The sequence below is a fragment of the Urocitellus parryii genome, chromosome 7, assembly GCF_045843805.1.
Source record: "Urocitellus parryii isolate mUroPar1 chromosome 7, mUroPar1.hap1, whole genome shotgun sequence".
In the NCBI taxonomy this organism is placed as follows: Eukaryota; Metazoa; Chordata; class Mammalia; order Rodentia; family Sciuridae; genus Urocitellus; species Urocitellus parryii.
In genome coordinates this window covers 126,203,457-126,216,672 of record NC_135537.1, presented here as the reverse complement: position 1 = coordinate 126,216,672, position 13,216 = coordinate 126,203,457, and the positions used below count along the sequence as shown (strand labels likewise).

Below are 13,216 nucleotides of genomic sequence, written 5' to 3'. Positions count from 1 at the left end.
CTCTGTTGTTCTGTGCCCACCTTCTTGTTGGCTAGATGTATACCTTTTAGTAATCTATTTTAATTTCTTCATTAGCATTGCAACTGTGCATTGTGGCATTGCATTTCTAGTGATTTTTCTAGGTTCCTATATGCATCTTAAAGTTTTCCCAATCTGCTTAGAGTTTTGCTATAAAATTTAGAAAGTTTGCAACAGTATAGTTCAATTTAACCCTTCAGCCCATCTTTTGCACTACTATTGCATGACATATATGATATATATTTATAGATGTTAAATATGGCAGTATATTTAATATATACATTAAATCCCATAGTACAGCCTTATAATTTTGCATTAAAAATATTTTTAGTGTTTTTCATTTACCCACATCCTTGCCATTTGCAGGCTTGCTTTTCCTTTCTAGAGATTTGAATTGTCTTCTGGAGTTATCTCTCTTCTTCCTCAAGAAATTTTCTCAGTATTTCTTGAAGTTCGGGTCTGTTGATGGCACATACTCTCAGTGTTCATATAAAAATGTCCTTATTTTACCTTTGTTTTTGAAAGATAGTTTCATTGGATATATAATTCTGTGTGGTTTTGTTTTCCTTTCACAAGTTATTCATTGTCCTCAACCCCCCAGTGTTTCTCATAAGAAGCCAGCCAGAATTTGTTTCTTTGTTCCTCTGTAGGTGATGTATTGCTTTTTCTCAGGATGCTTTTAATAGATTCCCATCTCTGATTTTTTTTTTCATTTTGGCTATGATGTACATAAGTGGGTTTTCGTTGTACTCATCTTGCATGGAATTTGTAAGCTTTTCATCAAATTTGGGGAGTCTTTTGCTTGTTTGTTTTTACAAACAAGATGTTCTTGGCTGCTAGTTTTAAAAATCTACTTTATTTTCTGAGTCTTTTTTTAATGAAACAAATTTGTTTTTCTCTCACATAAAATAAGTCTAACCAGTGAGAATTTCAAGGTTGTTATGTCAGCTACAAATTCAACAACTTACCCAGATGATTTTTTAAGTGACTATTTTCTCCTTGGATTAAATGTTTCTCTCTCTCTCTCTCTCTCTCTCTCTCTCTCTCTCTCTCTCTTGCATATCTAGCAATTTTTTATTAGGCGCTAGGCATGTTGGATGCCATTCGAGAATCCGAATGTAATTTCCTTTAAAGAGTTTGGGTTTTTGCTTTGGTAGTCAGTTAACTTTCTGATAAATCTCCTTGATCCTGTTGAGGCTCACTTTTAAGCTTTTTGAGCAAAGGTCTACAGAGCACCTACTCTAGAATAGCACAGCTCTGATCCTAAATCATGGAGTCTCGACTTGAGTTCCTCAGTTATCTGCAAGGTTTTTCATCATTCCTAATAGGACTCTAACATCGTTCAGCACTTTATGTCCTACATAATTTTCCTTCACATTAGGGCCTCCTGTATCAGTTTTCAGCCAGATCTTGCAATCTTGCCCTAAACATGTACAGCTTCTGCTGGATCAAAGACTCAAGAGCACCCAGCCACCTCAATAACCCTAGCTCCAGTTTCTGTCTTCTCTATCAAGACAGATGTTCCAGTTGAGGTCCACTGTCCTACATCATGGCTTGGAAAGTGCTTTCAGGTAGAAAGCCACCTGGCTGTGAAGTTCATCTTGAATATTTTCCTTCTCTCAAGGACTGCATCCCTGTAGTGACCAATACAAAGTACCCCAAACAAGTATTTCTTGTATCATGTCCAGTTCTATAGTTGTTTGTGGCAGAAGGACAAATACAATCTCATTCTTACACCTTGGCCAAGACTAGAAACCTATTTATGCCAACTTCACAGAAAACTCCAACACATTTGCTCCTTAGCCTAGTAAAGATTTGAAGTCAAGGTGAAAGGTATGTATAGCTATATTAACAGCTCAGTAATAAGAAGGCAGAACAAGGGGCTGGGGATGTGGCTCAAGCGGTAGCTCGCTCGCCTGGCATGCGTGCGGCCCGGGTTCGATCCCCAGCACCACATACAAACAAAGATGTTGTGTCCACCGATAACTAAAAAATAAATATTAAAATTCTCTCTCTCTCTCCCTCTCTCACTCTCTCTTAAAAAAAAAGGCAGAACAATCATATAAGACCGTCATAAATTCTGAAAGTTATTTCAAGTAGAAGCACACATACACATCTTAACACTTACAAGCAACTGCATCGTCCTCTGCTATGATTTGCATAGTGATAGACTTTAAATCATTAAGAAAATATTAAATCTACTCAGGAAGGAAAGGTGTTGATAATACATCTTAAAAACTTTAGAATTGTGTCACTTAAAAGCAGGATCATAAGATTGTTTAAATCCAGGGGGATTTATAACATGGCAGTGTTTCCTGCAGGGGTAGGCATGAGTCATCCGGGAAAGTTACTTCTGTAACTTAGGTACTGCCTCCTCCAAAGATATCAGATAATTGGAGAGATGCTATAAAAAGTTTTAATAATGAAAATGATGAAAAGTAAATGGAATGTCTGTACTTGTCATTGCTTAGCATTTAAACTCCCTCTCCTTAATGTCCAAGTCTTGTTACCATGGTGATGTTGGGCATCCTCCAGATCAGGAGCTGCATAGGTGAAAGAGATGGAGAGAGAGAGAGAGAGAGAGAGAGAGAGAGAGAGAGAGAGAGAGAGAAGCAGGAAGGGAGGCATTTTTATGTTATATATTTTTATGTGTGTGTGTGTGTGTGTGTGTGATGAAGGCTTTTAGTTAATATCAGAACTCAACTACAAAACATTGGAGCTCATTGTTAAAGATTATCCAGGAAGGCCTTTCCTTCTTTGAACCTCAAATTTCTTTGAACTTTGAACCTAGAGCCCTCTACCCTTTGACCTCCTTCCTCTGCCTACCCTACCTCTCTCTGCTCTGATGTTCCTTCACAGATCATCGGCCGTCTCTACAAAGCACACACTTCGCATCTATCAGAATTCCTTCTGAGAAGGTGGCCTTTCTCAGGAACAGGAGGAGACCCATATTTCCTTCATGGAATGAATTTTGCATCCCTTTCAATCAATGGTCACACCCATGAGACAAGAATGAATTCCATAGACATGCAATAGCCAATTCTTCATAGAAAGACTTTTTTTTCCTCCAGGTGTTGTTTTCATTCCTATGAATGACGATTATGTCAGATATTTCATGCTATTAAACATGGTTTATATCTTTTTTTTTTTGTAGGAAAATCTGGGTCTCTTTTCAGCAGACCCAGCCTCCAGTACCTGGGAGACTTATGTTAACTATCTTGATGATATGTTGCTGGATGGATTCTTTCTTGCCATTGAGTGCTCCCTCAAGTACCTTCTGGAAAACACGGGTACTTATTGGCTAATCAATGTGGGTTATTATTGGGAAGAGAGGATCAGTAGCATTTGTTGAATTAAAGTGAGGCACCATTGAGTGTTCTGTGACTTTCCCCAAATGCCATGGACGTTTTGTGAATGGTATACAATAAACTAGCCAAGTTATTGAGTTTCTAAATGGTTCAAAGACATAAGATTTCTGATTTTTTAAAGACCAGGTGACAAAACAGTCTCTAAGATGGTGAAGCCCATCACAAAAGCAAAAACATAAAAGTTCATTCAATCGAAGTCCACCTCCCGTAAAGAGCCACCGTGGGTGAGAACCTTGAAGCAGCATGAAGCAGAGTTAGCAATGAGGGCTTCCTTTACCCTTGACTCATGTGGTGATGGAAGAGGGCATTCTGTGCCTTCCGGCTTTAAGTTACTTTGTCTCTGTTGCTTTTTGAGGTTGTGGCAGTCAGGTTAAGTGGAAGAAACAGAAGGTTTTCTAGGTGGAAAAAAAAAGTTAGACAAGAAGCAGGAGGGAGGTAACTTTGAGAAGGAAAAAGGAATGCTAAGAATGTCATCGACTTTCTTTGAAGCTATAAAAAAAAATAGGTAAGAACTTCACATTTAAGGTTGATAAGCTGGGGTAAGGTGCACAGAATCAAAAATCCAGTAAGGGCTAACCTTGGCTTAGGGAATGCTGAGAAAGTGCAGAAGAGTTCAGGACTAAAAGTTGAATTATACCTTCACATTCTGGAAGGTTCTGAGTTGCCTTGTAAGAGTCATACTGAAGGATAAGTCAGAACATCAAGGCAGAAAGAGTATTTTGAAGCCAGAAGGTGAAAGTAAGAGATGTCAAGTCCGACCCAAAGATAGAAATCAAATGCAGAGTTAAAATCCGTAGGCCAACATGTGTACACAATATCCAGCCCATAAGAGGGAACATGCAGACACCCAGGTTGAGAATACAGAGAGGAGAAAGGCCCAGCATTGAGTGTAGTGGAAAGGGTTCTTGGACTTTTGGTAGGTAAAGAGGCTGAGGTGTATGCATGATCTTGGTCTATATGATTCAGGGGTGCTCCAAATCAAGGATATCTGTCAGTGGTGGGGATCCAGCATAGTCAGCCAGGTGGAAGATCATCTTCTAAAGAAGGAGCAAGTAACTAATGGGGCATGGGATACCTGGAACCAAGACAGGTGAACTGGTCCTAAGGCCTCTGCACTGGGAGTACTAAAGTAGTACTTACCTTAGTAAACTGGTCAAACTTTCTTTGAAATTAGAGGTTCAGGGAGCCTCCTCACTCAATCCTTCCTGCACTTAGGGAGACGCCCCACCTGGTACAGGCAGTGCATGGAGATCCTGTGTCAATGTCCTGACTCTGCTCTTGCCCAGTGGTACCTGGATCTCCTGAACTGGGCTGTCTGACATGCCACTTGTCTTCTTGAGGGAAAGACAGAGTGGGAACAAGGGGATGGAGAGAAGAGCTGGCAGCCTTCCTCCAAGATTGCCAGTGTTAGCCTCCTCCATGAAAATTGGAGGGCAAAACACCTTTGATTCACCACATAGGGCCTTCAGATTCTTTGAGTGGGAAGGCACTGGGTTTTGTGGCTGTCTGAACAGAGACAATACAGATAAAATTTAAAAGGTATTGATTACCAAAGGAGGAATGAAGCAGCCTAAAGAGAGGAGCTCTTCCTTTCCAGGTCCAGCGTACCATTTTTGCTTCTTGAATGTGGTTAAGCCCATACCATTTCCATAGCCTGGGATGACCTGCCTGTCTTTCTCCAAGTGTAAATCCTGAATAAATAGGGTAAATGCTATACACTCCATTAAGGAAGGTTCTTCCTCTTCTTTCCTTCTAAAACAACTTACTCATACCAAGAGTGTGGATCCAGGACAATCTGCCTCTTCCGATTATATTTGCATTATATCCAATCTAGGGATTAGCTTCTCCTGTCAGCACATGAGACAAGTCTCTGAGTCAAAATGCTCTTTAAAGTCTCCTAGATCCTGTAAACTGTATGCAATTTTATCTATTAATTTGTTAACATATAATATGAATAGCAATACATAATATACCACGAGAACATATGTACATTGCACATCCCATTTGGAAAATCTGAAATCCAAAATGCTCTGAAATCCTAAATTCTTGAGTGCCCAGAGTTTGGGATTTTAGTGATTATTTTATTTTATTTTTTTGGTTTGTGGATGCTCAATCAGTAAAGTCTATGCAAATATTCCAAACTGAAAAAAAAAATCCAAAATCTGAAACATTTCTAATTCTAAGAATTTCAAATAAGAGACGCTAAACTAGCATAAAGGTAATTCACAGTCTTTTATTCAAACTATTTTATATTAGTATTATTATCATGCTTTCTGGATAAACCTGTATTCCCTTAAGTTAAATATGGGTTTGATGGGACTCTCCTGAGTCTCATAGCAGAAATTCATCATTTGTTCCTTCAGTTTTGAAGGTAAATTCTATAGATATTTGATCAGAGTGAATCACTAAGCTGTGATAAGAACACCTCTATCAATAATGGGGCTTAAACAACAAAGAAGTCTCGGGCTGGGATGTGGCTCAAGTGGTAGCTCGCTCGCCTGGAATGCGTGCGGCCCGGGTTCGATCCTCAGCACTACATACAAACAAAGATGTTGTGTCCGCCGAAAACTGAAATAAAATAAATGAATTAAAAAAAAAAAACAAAACAAAAAAAAAAAAAACAAAGAAGTCTAACCCCTAAGTAGTGGTCCAAGGGGATTGTTACAGTTTTTCCAGTAGGTTCCTCCCATCCTGTACTTCCACTATTCTCTGGGGCCTTGTCCTCATTCTGTAATTGAGCCAGATCACACACACATCCAGGTCTATGGGAGAGGAAAAAAGAATGTATAGAAAAAGCTCGCATACTGTCTCTAGACGTTCTCAGTCCAAAGGTGACCTTGTTGCTTGTCCCCACATTCCACTGGTGAGGAAATCACATTGTCACCCCCGCTGCAAGTAGAGCTGAGAAATTTGGTCTCATTCTCTAACTCTAGGGAATAAGAAGACAATGGATTTCAGTGCGTTGTCTCTCCACCCACAGTATCCAACCCATAACAGCCTTCTAAATGTTTCTACAATCAAAAACACATATGAAAATAAATGGTTATTGATAAAAGCGTAAGCATTTATCTTTGACTTGGAATGTGGTGTTCCATCTTGTATTATGATGTAAATTTAGCAAGGCAAGTTGGCCTAGCAAGTAATCGGGAATTTGTGAATTATTTATACTGTTTTTAAAATTTTTATCACTCTGGGACTATAGAATTAAAATAAGTTCTGTGTTTTTTAGAAAAGGAGCTGGAAGGGCAGGATGGTAACTTCTCTTTGTTTTTCAAGCCTTGTGCAACCATCCACAAGTATACCCCATTCAGCTAGTGACTGTCAGTGAAGAAAGGGGCTGTTTCAAAGAGCTGGCTTTGAAAAATCAAGCTCTTCTCAAGGAGAGGCCCCAGTAACCCCGAGCGGTACCTGAAAATGTGGAAGGGGACTGGCTTGGCTTAGTCAATCAATGGATTGACCAATGAGGAAAGAGTCAGAAAAAGTCCTGCAATGCCCAAGAGAGCCCTGCACAAAAATTGGTTTTTCCAAAGTGTTACTGGTTCCCCCTGTTGAGAAGCACTGCAAGTCTTTCCCCCACGCCTTTTCCTGGAAAAATGTATATTTCCCATTTTTCTATACTCTAAAGAAATGCTTTGTGTGTTTGAAATCGTTATTCTGCTTTGACATCTCATCCATTCATCATTGCTTTGTTGGTTTGTGTCTTTTGTTTTTCAGAATGTCAGGCAGGAATCACCCCAATATTTGAAGTACAACTTAGCCTCGCTGTCCCAGACTTAGTTTTCTATCCATCGCTGGAGTCTGGAGTGAAGGGGGGCTTCTACGACCTGGTTGAGGGTCTTGTCAACAGCATTTTTGGGATGTCAACCTTGGTGCCACGGCTTTCCCCACAATCTGGCTCTCCTCACTATCAGGTACTGTGTCTGCACCCCTCTGCCCTCCACCACATCTGGAGCTTCCTACCAAGCACGGATTTACCCCCTGCCTGCTATTGTCTCCCCTCCCCAGGTTGATCTGGAGGATATGGCGGATTTGGCAAGCCTGCGGAGCACACTCATGGAAAGGGTCCAGAGCATGATGACCCTCTGCTGTGGCTATCGAAACACCTTTGTCCAGTATTCCTATCTCTACGTGGAGGACCGGAAGGAGATTCTGGGTCAGTTTCTGTTGTATGGGCATGTCCTCTCACCCGAGGAGATGGAAGCCCATGCAGAAGACGGCATCCCCGAGAACCCACCCCTCCTCCAACAGTTCAAGGTGCAAATAGACTCCTACGAAAAGCTCTATGCAGAGGTGTGCAAACTGGAGCCCGTCAAGGTGTTTGACAGCTGGATGAAAATTGATGTGCGACCTTTTAAGGCATCTCTGCTGAATATAATTAAGAGGTGGAGCCTCATGTTCAAACAACACCTTGTTGACTATGTCACTAACAGGTAACACAGCATCCCAGGTTGCCTGTAGCACCATGCTCGTAACCGTCTTTGTATTCCCCCCCCCCCCCGTGGATTCATTGGTTAGATTAAAAATTAAAACAGCTGGTTAGAGGCTCCAGTCTTTTGGACAGCATGGTAACTTCAGTCCTGTGCTTTCCTTTCCTCACCCGCTAAGGCCTCTGTTTCATTTTCCACTTGGTGCCCAGTGGGGGAATGGCACCCGGTAAGTGGTAAATAATGTTTAGAGACAATAATCGCAGATTCAGCCTCCCTTCACAACTCTGACTGTGAAATCTCTTTAAGCCTGGGAAGCAGAGGGGGTCTAATGGGCCTCTTAGATTTTATTTCTACCAATTACTTATTGCCTCGGGTGATCCAACATGGAAGTCACTAGAACCCTATGTTCCTCCATGCCTGTCTGTGCCTTTCTAGCTACCACAGAGTGAGTGTGAGATTCTGTCTGTCCCACCACGGACCTAGACCACCCGGTTCAGCACTGTGCTCTCTAATCCAGAGAATCATCATCTGGATGAATAGTCAAGATGGTCAGCAGTCCACTGATCACTTCACCTTGTCCCCAGAGAACTGTCACAGTCAGAATTTCTACCCCTATCTCCACCCTGACTCCTGGGGGGCAGGCACAGCCCCTCTGTTCAGCAGTCACCCTCTAGATGACATGTTAAGGAAGACAAATGTCCCCTCTTGTAGGTTTGGTGCTGGTCTTGCTTGATGCTGCAGCTTCCCTGCTTCATGATCTAGAGCTAAGCACAGCCAGGAAATAGCAAAGCTGAGAATTTATCTATGTAAAATTAAACTCCAAGAGACTCTGTAAGGGTGGTGTCCCCCCATTCTAGAAAACCCCAGGGAAACATTCCAGAGATGCTTTGAACAAGGCTTCCCAGGTTTTCTTTGGGAAGTAGAACCAATTTTCTACATTCATGAGAGCTTTTGCTCACCAAGGAACTTAGAGGCAAGATAAAGGAAGGCTAATGTGTATCAGGGCAGCAACAGTTACCCCCCAGAAGAAGCTCTGCTTGGGGGGTACAGCTGGTTTGTGTTCCTCCATTCGTAGGCCTGGTAATCCAAGAACGTAGGCGTGTTTTAGCACATAGGTTTTGTTATTATTTAGGTATGGCGAGACCAACAGACCAGGAGATGGCTGCCATCAGAAATATCATTCATTATTCAAAGTTCTAAGAGGAAAGCAGGACCATACAGGAAAGCACCCATGTCAGGAGGCAGGAAAGGAAAGAAAGGTGGGCAGTAGTCTTTATAGTGGTTTTCGTGGAAAGGAATGGGTAGGAAGGCAGAGTACACTGGTTTAGGATTGGCGAGTCTGAGTCATTTCAGTGGGCTCCACAGCACAGTAGCTATCCCTTATTTTCTGATACCTGGCCCTGGAGGGATGAGGGCAGAAGTATAGTAGCCCAGAGTGTAAGAGACAGTTGCAGGAGGTGGCTGAGCTCAGGATTAGTCTATTTGCATATGAAAGATAATCTCAAGGAATTGGTTGTACTTGTAAGAAGCAGTCCCTTCAGGGTTTTTAAGACCCAGATGGGAACAGGTCCAAAAGCCCAGGGTGGATGCCAGCCATGACCTTGACCAGGTAAAGCCTCAGAGGATTTGACAAGTGGTTTACCAGGTTAGACATCTGGTAGACCCGTGAGGGGGCTTGAAGTCTTGACCTGGAACCCTATTTCCTCATCTCCGAAAAGACAAGCAAGTACCGCAGGATTCCTCCAAGGAGACTTCTGGCTTTAACATTAAGTCAGTGATTTCCTTAACTGGCTCCTTTGCTATGCTTGAAGAATATGTTTTAAAATTTTCTTGAGGATTAGAAAAAAAATGGAAACAGAAAAAATAAAAACTGCTTTTTACCGAGTGTAGCCTCTATGCTAGGTAATTAGAGCCCTTGTACCTGTATCCTTCCACCCATCCTTTGCTGTCCCCTTCAGCAAACACCCACTGATATCTCTGTCCACCTTCAACACTTTTTTGCTGTACCTGAAACCTGTCTCTCCTCTAAGAACACTGCCTTCCTTCGGATCCTCCAGAATGGAGGCTGATTCTTTAATAGAGGCTGATTCTTTTTCCTATTTCCCTTTTACCACGAAGTCTAGAGGTGGGCAAGGTGTCAGACCAGTTCACCGCCATTCTCCCTCCAAATCTCCAGCTTCTCTGAAGTGACTTCTGTCAGACAGTGCTAACTGCTACTTTTAATTCCCACAGTCACTCTTAGTCATTCTTCTTTGTCATTGCAGATATTTCCATGTGGCTCATGTTCCTCCTTTCCCACCCTTCTGCCCAACAATCACCCTTGGTGACCCAACATCAGCACAGAGTCTCCATTACACCTGTCCCTTATTTAATGGACCCCACTCCAGTGCCCCTTCCCTCTGCCATGTGACCTCTACTTTCTTGTACGTTGGGCTGTCTCAGAGGAGGTAAACATGGGGAAGCAATTGCACTCTCTTCAAAAGCTCAGGTGTGCCTGGTGCCATAGCTCATACCTATAATCTAATCAGCTCAGGAGGCTGAGGCAGGAGGATATAGAGTTCAAAGCCAGCCTCAGCAAAAACAAGGTACTAAGCCACTTAGTGAGACCCTGTCTCTAAATAAAGAATAAAATAGGGCTGGGGTTGGGGCTCAGTGGTTGAGTGCCTCTGAATTCAATCCCTGGCCCCCCCCAAAAATTTCAGGTATAACATTCCATTCTCTGACCACATCTGGTATCTTCCCATTCTGCAGCCACCATGCAGAATTCTTCAGTCCCATCAGGAGTTCTATTCCTTGACCCCAACTTCTTCCCCATGTCTATCATGCAAGCTCCCCATTCCCTGCCATTCCCACTTTGCAAACCCCTGACTATTTAAACTCACATCTGCTCCTAAGCAGCTTATCATTGCCAAACAAAAACAAACTATTCTCCTGGCTAGAATTACTTTTGAATATTTATCACATTACATTTATGAGCATCCATTTCAAGAAGGCCTTTTGCGATGGGAAAAGGGAAGAACAGTGGATGATTCTGACTGATCTTTCATATGCACGTGCATGAATACAGCACAGTGAATCCCGACATCGAATACATCCACAAAACACTCACTTATGAAAAGTGTAAATAAATTGCAGAAGATCAGTCGAGTAGCGGGAGGGGAGTAAGGGGAAGGAGGGGGAAGTGCTGGGGACTGAATTAGAGCAAATTATATCACATGCTTTTGTGATGATGTCAAAATATATCCTAATGTTATATAAAACTGAAAAGAATCAATTAAAAAATAAATTTAAAGAGCCCTTTGCATTTTCCTACAAGTTTCCTAACTCTCCCAGACTCCTCGTTCCTTGCTCTTCTCAAACTTCAATCATCCTCTCTTCCCTTTTGACCTTGCTTCTCATTTCACTGAGAAAATAAAAGAAATCATGAGAGAACTAGCTCAGCTTTTCAGTAAGTCTTTCAGCCTACCTGCATTTGAAGCCATACATCCATCTTCCCCACCTAGGACAGAGGATAAGCTGTCCTTGCTTTTAGAAGTCCAACCTCTTTTACCTACTCAAGGATTATAGTTTGAACATGGTCTGAATGTATTCCCGGAAGGTTGGTGTACTGAAAATTTTTCCCCAGGGTTGGCTGGGTTGGGAAGGTAGAATCTTTAAGATGTGAGACCTAGTGGGGAGGTTTGGGGTTTTGGGGAGTATCACCTGAAAGGGATTAATGCTGGTCTCATGAAGTGAATTAGTTCTCACGACAGCAGCTGCACCTTATACTTGGCTCCTTCTGCATGTGACTGAATCCCATATTTCTTTTCGCTGTTGTGATATAGCTAGAGAGCCCTTGCAAGTATGTCAGCTTCTGTTGTGACACATGACTCATCTGTCAAGGCCACTCCAGGTGAACTGGGCTCGCACGAAATAATCATACAAAGAGAAATTACTTACCTTTTTCTTTAGGTTCTGAGATAGCCCCTCTGACCCAGCTCCCACACAGGGGGCAAGACAGGCAAGAAAGAGAAGGGAGCACAACTTGAACCCAGGTTTTATTGGGGGAGGCTGTTTGAAAGAACATTCTATCCATTCAAGGCAGAGGGCTCATGTTACAAGGGGCAGCCCACTCCCACTGGGTAACACCCACTCCCAAAGCTGAGCTCTTCTGCTATGGGGAAATGGGGACCCACCTGCCCCCTGGTCAGGGAAGCCAGTCTCCATATTTCCATCACTCAAAGCTAGGGGGCGCTCAGCTCCTATGTGGCAGCTCCTGACAAGCGCCATGCTCTTTGGACCCTCTTTAGCCACCCAAATCATGAGCACAATTAACCTCTCTCCTTTATAAAGTACCCAATCCACAGAAAATGGACTAATAATGCACCTTAAATATTCCCTATCTCCAAAATTATTCTTTTCTGTGTATATTCTCAATAGCATGTGAACAGACTGTCATATCTGTCATATCTAAAAGGAGAAAGTGAATATATATACATATATATATATACAAACATATATATGATAAGTGAATACATATGGTAAAAGACTACATATATATTAGTGCCTTATAGTTTTATATATATATATATAATAACTATATAACTATAGTTATATATATATAACTATATAACTATAGTTATATATATAACTATATATATATATGTGTGTGTGTGTGTGTGTGTGTGTGTATATATATGTCGTCTCTCATTCTGTGGTCTGTCTTCTCTCTTCATTTATGGTTTAGATGGCCCTTTTATCCATGAGGTCTGTGGATTCAATCAACTAGGGATCAAAAATACACTTAAAAAATTGCATCTGTAATGAATATGTACAGGCATTTTTTATTGTTATTTTCCCTAAGAAATACAGTATAACAACTGTTTACATAGCATATACATTATATTAAATAATTACAATAATCTAGAGATGTTTTAAAAATATGGGAGGATATACATTGGATAGAGGCATATACTATTTCATTTTATATAAGGGACTTGAGTGTCCATGGATTTTGGTATCCAGAGGGGGTCCGGAACCAATGCACCATGGTTATTGAGGAATGATTGTATTTTGATGAATAATTCTTAATGTCGAGGTAACCAAATGTGCCCATCTTTCCCCCCTAGGTTGTTCTTCTTTTGTCTTAAGGAATCCCCTTTTGTTAAACGAATTCCCTTTTATCTAGAGATCCTAATGGAACCTTTATTTTCCTTTAAAATTTCAGAACGTTCTCTTTCACATTGAGTAGTCCCTTGTCTGTGGCTGCATGAATACTGAAATACCAATCACCAGATTTATTACAGTAATAGTAAATCTCTGTATCTGTGATAAATCTCAGTATCTGGTAGGGCAAGTCCCAGCTTTGTTCATTTTCACGAAGAATATCTGAGCAATACTTGGCCATTACTTTTCAATACAACT

The 13,216-nt window shown here is 41.5% G+C and overlaps 1 protein-coding gene across 1 annotated transcript in view; it reads left to right on the top strand.

Annotated features, from left to right (window-relative positions):
* The window catches only part of Dnah9 (dynein axonemal heavy chain 9), a 340,627-nt gene that overhangs the window by 53,324 nt on the left and 274,087 nt on the right, over nucleotides 1–13,216 (top strand). Inside the window, exons 15-17 of the mRNA XM_026390513.2 lie at nucleotides 3,173–3,308; nucleotides 7,101–7,297; nucleotides 7,392–7,816. Of these exons, the coding sequence (XP_026246298.2) occupies nucleotides 3,173–3,308; nucleotides 7,101–7,297; nucleotides 7,392–7,816 (758 nt within the window). The remainder of the gene's footprint in view (nucleotides 1–3,172; nucleotides 3,309–7,100; nucleotides 7,298–7,391; nucleotides 7,817–13,216) is intronic.